This window comes from Odontesthes bonariensis, chromosome 6, assembly GCF_027942865.1.
Source record: "Odontesthes bonariensis isolate fOdoBon6 chromosome 6, fOdoBon6.hap1, whole genome shotgun sequence".
In the NCBI taxonomy this organism is placed as follows: domain Eukaryota; kingdom Metazoa; phylum Chordata; class Actinopteri; order Atheriniformes; family Atherinopsidae; genus Odontesthes; species Odontesthes bonariensis.
In genome coordinates, this window is record NC_134511.1 from 37,090,190 (window position 1) to 37,098,198 (window position 8,009).

The 8,009-nt window shown below is 41.2% G+C and overlaps 1 protein-coding gene across 2 annotated transcripts; it reads right to left on the minus strand.

Annotated features, from left to right (window-relative positions):
• Positions 1-16: 16 nt before the first annotated feature.
• Positions 17-5,508, minus strand: prlhr2a (prolactin releasing hormone receptor 2a). 2 transcript variants are annotated; one of them, XM_075469124.1, is made up of 3 exons: positions 5,235-5,508; positions 3,102-3,582; positions 17-2,601 (listed from the first exon to the last, which is right to left on the minus strand). In XM_075469124.1, the coding sequence occupies exons 2-3, from the start codon at positions 3,560-3,562 to the stop codon at positions 1,965-1,967; spliced, it is 1,098 nt and encodes a 365-aa protein (XP_075325239.1). In that variant the 5' UTR covers positions 3,563-3,582; positions 5,235-5,508; the 3' UTR covers positions 17-1,964. The 2 variants fall into 2 exon arrangements, with proteins under 2 accessions (XP_075325239.1, XP_075325238.1); XM_075469123.1 differs by having other exon boundaries at positions 5,007-5,508.
• Positions 5,509-8,009: the final 2,501 nt, after the last annotated feature.

Sequence of the window (8,009 nt, forward strand, 5' to 3'; positions counted from 1 at the left end):
CACATATTGCATTCACACCTTTACTTAGCCTTCATAACAAGGTGTTGTGTGTTTCTACATCGAGCAGCTTTATGCTTAAAAACCATATGTCATGTCACGATGCATCCAGGCAAACGAAAGTCAAGAAAGTGTGGCCATGGAAACATATTGTACATCACAAGTTTTATCGTACACAACAGCTGAAATCAATGCCAAGTAACAATGCAGTCGAACATTTCTATTTTCTTAATTTTATCTATAAATCCTCTGGCCAGTTTGTTTAGTTCATACATCAAAATATATCATTTAAGGCTGCATCTATAGTCCACATGTTCAAAGAGCTGGCCTCATCAAAGGCCAGTTTAATTTAAGATGTCAAAGAGACAAAAAAATGGACAAGTGTCCTTGCGGTTTACAAAGGTACAGGCTAATAGTGTGATTGCATCTGTACACACATGGGAGATGATCTATCAGCTGCTCAGGCTTTTTCTTATTTTCACATCAACAGAAGAGTTTTGTAAAGCCATTTGTGGTTCAAGGAAGTCAAATGGCCTATGGCCACAGTCTTTGTTAGCTGTGTCTCAAGGCTACTAGTTGTCAAATGAAAAATAACTTTGGACTGGGAGGAAAGTAATGAGTTCACCAGACTTCCTCAGTGAGTCGTTCTCTGTTGAAAAGAAAAATGTGTTGGAAAAAAAACGGTTCAAAAGTTCAGTAATGTACTGACTGAATGTTCACATTAAGACCATAATTCACTGAGAGGTTTTTTTTCTGCAGAGAACTTACCTCTGTATGTTACAGCACAAGCACAGTTATTAAAAGATCTTTTTTAATTCACATAAATGTATACACGAGCTGCTTGTTACATCAGATCGTGCGCTGTTCTCTCCTTGGTTTAAAGTTAGAACATGCAGCGATCTTCCTTTTTTTTTTTTTTTACACATCAATGTAAAGCCAAAAAGCACTGGGTGATATTCTTTTTGCTCCTAGATGTAGTTGATCTCTGACTATAACGAGAAACTGAGGCGTTGGAGCTCATTACAGAGTACACTGATAAATAAAATAATACTCAAGCGACACGACACGGTCCAAGTTGGGACAACTTTGAAAATGAGGTAGTTTGAGCTGAAGAATGTGAAGAAAAGTTTCATATATCCAGGTAATCGCTGTTGCTTTTGACTGAGCTGCATCGCCTGAACATTGAAGATTGAAAATTTGCAGGCACACTGTACTACTTCATTCAAATGTTCTGTGTATTTTACAAGGTCAGAGTTTCCTTTTCTTTTTTCAAATCAAAATTTTAGATTGTAAATCTCAGAAAATTAACACAAGTTTAGGCCGTTTCTCATGTCTACTTTAATTTATGTATCTTAAGTCAACCAAACTGGCCTAATGACAGCTGGGATAGGCTCCAGACCCCCGGGACCCTGAGCTGGATTAAACGGGTATACTGTAGATAATAGATGGATGGATGGAAGTTACCCAAACTGTTAGGTGTGATGAATAGATTGCAGTGTTTGTAATGTAGACAACAGGGTTTCACAGGGGAAGTGTGACAAAGCAAGGAAAACAAGACATCTAAAACAGAAGAGTTGTACTTTAGGTGAACAGCAGGTTGAGATGTTTGTCAGTAGGCCGATATTTTGTGCATCATATGGCGACAGTGAGAGCTGGATTACAACAGAACCTTGTTTCCCAATCCTAGTCCTCAAGCCACACTGCTTTGCATGTATGACATGTTCTAGCGCCACCACACACCTGTTTAAGATCAAGAGTCTGCTCATCTTTGAGCTTTGCAGGAGCCAGGTAATTACTCATTCATTTGAATCAGGTGTGTTGGCACAGAGGAAACCTGTTAAACCTGCAGGGTAGAAGGCCTGAGGACCAGGACAGGGAAACCAATCTTTATCTATAGAACTCAGCCTGAAAATGATCAGAATGTGATGAGGTACTGTACTGTAGTGTAGCATAAAGCAAAAGGAGCTTCACAAAACCACACTTGCAGTGGCGCACTTGTTGGCTGAAATACCAATGCGACGGCGGCATGTGAACATTTTGCGGAGCTCAGCACGGAAGCGGTCATGCAGCCAGGCATAGAGGAAAGGGTTACAGCAAGATGAACTCATTGCGACCAAGTGGCAGAGCAGCTGGATAAGCAAAAAGTACCGTTTATCAATCAGATCAATGTCAATGTCCCGCAGAACGTTGAACACGCTGATGGGCATCCAGCAGATGCCAAATGCTGCCACCACCAGACTCACCAGCCGGAACGTCTTGCGCTTGCGTGTGCGCTGAGCCTCTGCCTGGCTCTGGGTGTGGTGGCCGGGTACGACACAGTTACGCAGTTTCACTGAGATGCAGAGATACGAGATGGAGAGAGCTGACAGAGGCAGGACATAGGTGATAAGGAGTGTGCTGTAGGCGTAAGCCAGCCGCTCCCTCTCCTGACCCATCCAGAACTCCTCGCAGATGGTGAAGCCTTCATTTTTAAACTCCACGTGGTAGGTGTGGGCCACAGCCGGAGCCACCAGACCACAGGACATCAGCCATATCCCCGATAGAAGGTAGGTGCATGCCAAGACTGAGATGCGCTTCTTCAGTGGGTGCACTGTGGCATAATATCTGAGAGGAAACCAGTGCAAGAGAATTAGAAAAGAAGGATGGAAAATGATGGAAAATGTCAAACATGAGTAACCACAGGGGGCATGAGTGAGACATCATGTCAGTGCCTGTCAACAGCTATGGACACACACTTAACATAAGCAGCACTGATACTTGGCTCAAAAATTCTTAACAACTTTATATTTTTATTCCCACAAATAGCATGTCCAATTTAGCTCTGCCCATTTAATCAATGTCAGATATAATAGAATTTGTGCTACAGAACATAGGAGATTATATTGATATCTGATTACTCATCTTTCGTCTTTCGCCACAATTAAGAGACAAATTACGCCCAAATCATGGCAATACGTGTATTATTCTCATGCAGTTCTCCTTAATCGATGATGTCATTCATTCATTGTAATATGTGACTGGCCTGTCCACTTTGTGGCAATTAAGCAAGACTCAGCAGAAATTCTGGAAGGCTAACTTGTGGCTACAGTCCCCTGGCTCCTTACCTGTCCACACCGATGGCAGTGAGAGTGAAGACCGACACATACACCGTCACTGGCTGAATTAGGTACACCAGGTAGCACATGAAGCGGCCAAAGACCCAGCCGTGAGGGTTGAAGGCGTAGGCCAGAGTGAAGGGGACACATGTGGCGCACATCAGCATGTCAGAGAAAGCCAAGTTTCCAATAAAGAAGTTGGTGACATTGTGCATCTTGCGGGTGCGACAAATGACATAGAGAAGCAGATAGTTGCCAAAGACTCCCACCAGAGCCACAAGAGTGTAGCATGGGATGATGAGCAGTTTGAAAGACTGCAGCAGCTCGACGCCCACAAACTGGGCGCTGCGCTTGGAGGAGACGTTCTGCAGCGCCACCTCGAACACCGGATCCGTGTTGTTCCCGCTGATGTCATGCATCACACATTGGGGGTTGAGCTCGGCTGCACAGCCACTGTTTGTGCCCTCCATCCAGAAAGGATTGTGTCAACCTGAAGGGGAAATAGATAAATAAAAATTACAGTAAAAATCCTGTTTATTGTATAATAAATTCAACCAATGCACATTGAGATATCAGAAACCATGAATGACAACTTTCTAAATGGCCGATAAACATATATTGCTAACTGGTTCATACATTTTTATACAGTTTATTGTAGTTAATATCAGTAGAAATTTTTCACATAAACCAAGTAGTCGCTTTTATTACTCTTTTAGTATGGATTAAGTGCTCTTATAATTTAGTCTTGTGGACCTCTGAAAAAGAAAATATTTCCTGACACAAACTCTCTTTGATAAAAATGTAATAGAACAATAACAGCTACGTTTTCGTTAGACAACTATATTTCAAAACTTCCTAGAGATGAATGAGAGTATCTGCTGCAGAGTAATTGTGACACTGGGCTGCATGTCATCTTGAGCAAGAGTCAGTTCAGTCATTTCAACAGACCTTCAGCACAAACACTGAAGCAAACGCTGCTGACTCACACCTGCTCCGGACTATCCATACACCGTGCAGTGTCCAAGTGCACAGCACAAGAAGTGTTGCTTCGAGGTGAACTATATTCAGATGATCAATTGATGAAATTTGAGGGATAACAGTATTAACCTCACAGCAGCATTTGATAAGGCTCGTGGGATTAATGAGCCTTGTTGGTGTGATGAAGTCCCTCAGGAGTGGCATTTGTGCTCAGAATGTCTGCAAAGATTGGCTTAAAACATGCTAAGGATTTTTTTTGAAGAACACTTGAACTAATTGAAGATATAGACTTCTTGGACAAGTATGGATGAGATGCAGCAAAACAAAAAAATCCAAATAAAATTACCTGCAAAAAAAATCAGCGTACCAGGATATCACCTACAGATACACCACAATTCCTAATGCTCCTCCGTTTTGTACTAAAATAATGTCGCAATAACGAAATAAAACACAGTGATATATTTCTCAGACAAAGGCTGCAGTTAAATTATAAACAATATAACTATTAATTAGCATATTTCTGCATGTTACTTTCTTGTCCGTTTTTATTTCCAATTGCTTCCTGCCTAATATTTAAGCCACTGCTTATCTAAATGTAATTTTGACTCGACATCACTGCAGAATGTGCGCTGAGTCTACGCCACAATATTAGATGAGAAGTGAGCAAAGAAAAGTCGCATATGATTCGCATTGTTTCTGATATGCCGCCCCCCCCCCCCCCCCCCAATAACTGAGTCCGAAATAAATATTTCAGTATTTGTAAGCAAGAAAAATGTCAAATAAAAACAGGTCAACGATGTGATTTCTGGCTAAGAACTCATCTCTGCCAAGGAGCAGATTATTTTTGTCAATTGGTTCCAGCAGAATAAGAACAATAAACATACATGGTGGCATCTTATCATATATCGTATAGTGATATCATATATTGACACTTACTTTGACACTAACTCCTGAGCTGAGCCGTCTTCAGGAATTCTACCATTTAAATCATATCCCAGTCTCTCAACAAGCGACGGAGCTTTGAAAGACCCTGATGCAGCTGAGGCAACTGAACGATTCAAAGCGTCCCTTGGTCACACACCGACGTTACGACACGAACAATTTAAAACTCCTCTAAAGTATAAATGAATAAATAAATAAATAACTCAAATTACTTTCTTATACCTCTTTTAGGTCAAAATCATTTGACGCGTTTTCCCCCCCTCTGATATCCGACATCCGATTTGATGCTTTATGGCAAAGAAATTCTCAGCTGTTGTTGTTTTTTTAAGCGGAATATCAGTGCAGGAGATATCCAGCTCGAGCTTCTGTGCGCCTCTGGACAGATGCGCGCCTCTAACATAAATAAAGGCTCTTCGAGCAGCAGCTGAAGCCACGCGTCCGCTCTCCTACTTTCACCAGCCAGTACAGATGTGAGCCAGTCCTTAATGAGCATGTGTGTTTTGCCAGGAGATCAACAGGCTGACGGGGATGGCTCGCGTTTTTATAGCTGCCTTGAGCTTGACTGACAGCTCTCATGGCTGAGCCTCTAACGCCTGCTGAGCCCTAACCAGACAGCACTACAGCTCCACCAACAAAGCAGAATTTACTGTTTGATTTTGTCCATGATAGCAACTCTGCACTGTATTCCTCACTATAAGGGATGCAACATAACAGATCATGCAGTATTTGACCCGCTGTAATTCTTATTGTAGAAGACAGAGGAACCATGAAGTCAGTTAAGGAACACTTGTTTCCATGTTTGTGCCCAAAAGGTCACTGCCACACCAGCACCGGGCTTCAACAGTCATCCTTCCATCGTCACAAATATTTGTAAAAGGGACAGAGGGGCAGAGCGATAAGGAGGTGACGTAATGTTAATGCTTGCTGGCCTTTGTGAGGAGGACATTAAGAGATGGAGCGCTGTAGTGGCTCATTTGTGCAAACTGAATCTCAGTTTCTCCAAAACAAGACAGGACAGAGGCAAAACAACTGTGCCAGCACTCTGCTATTAGAGGATGGATTTTAAATCAAAGCCCTGGTGTGTAGCCAGGTGACCAGAGCTGTATAGACCCATATGTGTTGCTCACAGTGAGTGTTGTATTTAATGTGTCTGAGGTTTCAACACGTTCATTTAAAGCTAAAACAGCTGTAATAAGTGGAGGTAAACTTTTCCCACTCTCCCTGCATGCAGCCAATTATTGTCCAATTCTTCTGTCCCTTATCTGAAGGATTTAGCAAAGTCAAAGTGTTGGCAGAGTTTTTCTTTGTGGTTTCAGCAATGGAAAATATAACATTACAGCCAAACAAATAAAGCTCCCTGACATAAATATTCAAATAATTGCTGTACTTTTGAGTCATAATCCAAATTGTTGTATGTCATGATCATGGTAACTGAATCCATGTGCACACACAAAGCGTGACTGAGCATATAACCAAAGATGCTGTAGTGGATTCAAACAAAACCAGACCTAACAGAAGAACCCCAAAAGGAGAAACTGGGAATGAAACGGGAATGAAATAAAACAGGCAGTAAAAATAGGATCTGGGAATAAACACAGAACTAGCTAATATGTACACAAACACAATTTAAAATCTTCAAAAATGCAAAGGAACAAAGCTGAAAGATAAAAAAAAAAAAAGACAAACAGATATAAAGAACCGAACCAAAGCAACAGACTGTGACAGTTTTTTTGTTATTCTTGTATATTTCTTTTACAGTTACTTTGTTCTTACACCAGCCTGCCATCATCTGCATAACAATGTTCCATAAATCGGCTACATTCTTAGATGCTTCAGCGAACTGTGCTGGTTCCTGTACTTCCTGTAAATGTGAAAAACCCAGCCAAAAATATGACTTAATTAACGATGTCAGAAATTAATTGAAAGAAGCAATATGCAACTAGTTGCTAAAGTGAAATGCAATGGTTCCTCATTTTATTGTTGTTAGATAGGGTGGGTGTGAGGAAGGATGCGGATGCGGACTTTCAAAAGAAAACTGAGTTTATTTCACAAAACAAAACGTGGTTAAACAAAAAGTGCGGCTGAGCCGGATTCAAAAACTAAACTGTGAATTAACAAAACAAAGTCACTTGACATGGCATGGAATAAATACTTAGCTTAGCTTAGCTTAGCTTAGCTTAGCTTAGCTTAGCTTAGCTTAGCGAGGACGGGTTGTGGCATGGCATGAGGGCTGTGAAGGGTGTAAAACGGGTAGGATCTGACAAAGAACATGGAAAGACCTGGAGACTAAATACTGTGGGGGGTGATTAGTGATTGAGTCCAGCTGATGGGGAAAACACAGGTGAGGGAAGTGAGGCTGATGGCATGGCAAGGCAGAACTAAAATGACAACCTGAATCTAAAACTTAAAAAAAAAGGCATGGTAAAAACTAAGAACTAAACACAAACTAAAAACATGGCAAGAACCCACAGACATGACAATTGTTTGTTGACATCCTAAATACTAATCAGTATGATTCTATGAAATCAGTTGTTAAATCTATTCAAAATTGGTTAATCGTAAACAATCATATCACATGTTCCTTTGAATGTTGCCTCTGCAAGGACAATATCATCACCTTTGCTTGGCTGAAGGATGGTTCAGTATCACATGTAAAAGCAGAAAACAAATGGGGGATTGATGACTGGCCCTTTCAGGGCTGCCACAGATTCTTCTGGGTCCAGACTATTTAATGGCTAATGTAACGTTCCTATGGTTTGGTATGCAGAACCATCTTGGAGATTCTCGGTAGAAACCAAAAGAGAAATTAGCAGGTGATTTGTGAACTGGTGAACTGTTTGTCCACTGTTACTAATAAACTTCCGTTAAACAAGTTAACAAAATGCTACAATCATTTACTAGGTAGTGAGCTGGACCCAGCAAAGTTGACTGTCTTGACAACAAAAACCTGGCCGCACTTGCCAGTATAAGATGCTGATTGGCCTGATGAGGTGAATG

Bases quoted from the DNA above. Each gene is read 5' to 3' on its own strand.
- prlhr2a (XM_075469124.1), bottom strand. From the start codon at position 3,562: ATGGAGGGCACAAACAGTGGCTGTGCAGCCGAGCTCAACCCCCAATGT. The intron at 2,602-3,101 runs GTAAGGAGCCAG...GTTTCCTCTCAG, and splicing joins ACTGCCATCGGTGTGGACAG to ATATTATGCCACAGTGCACC.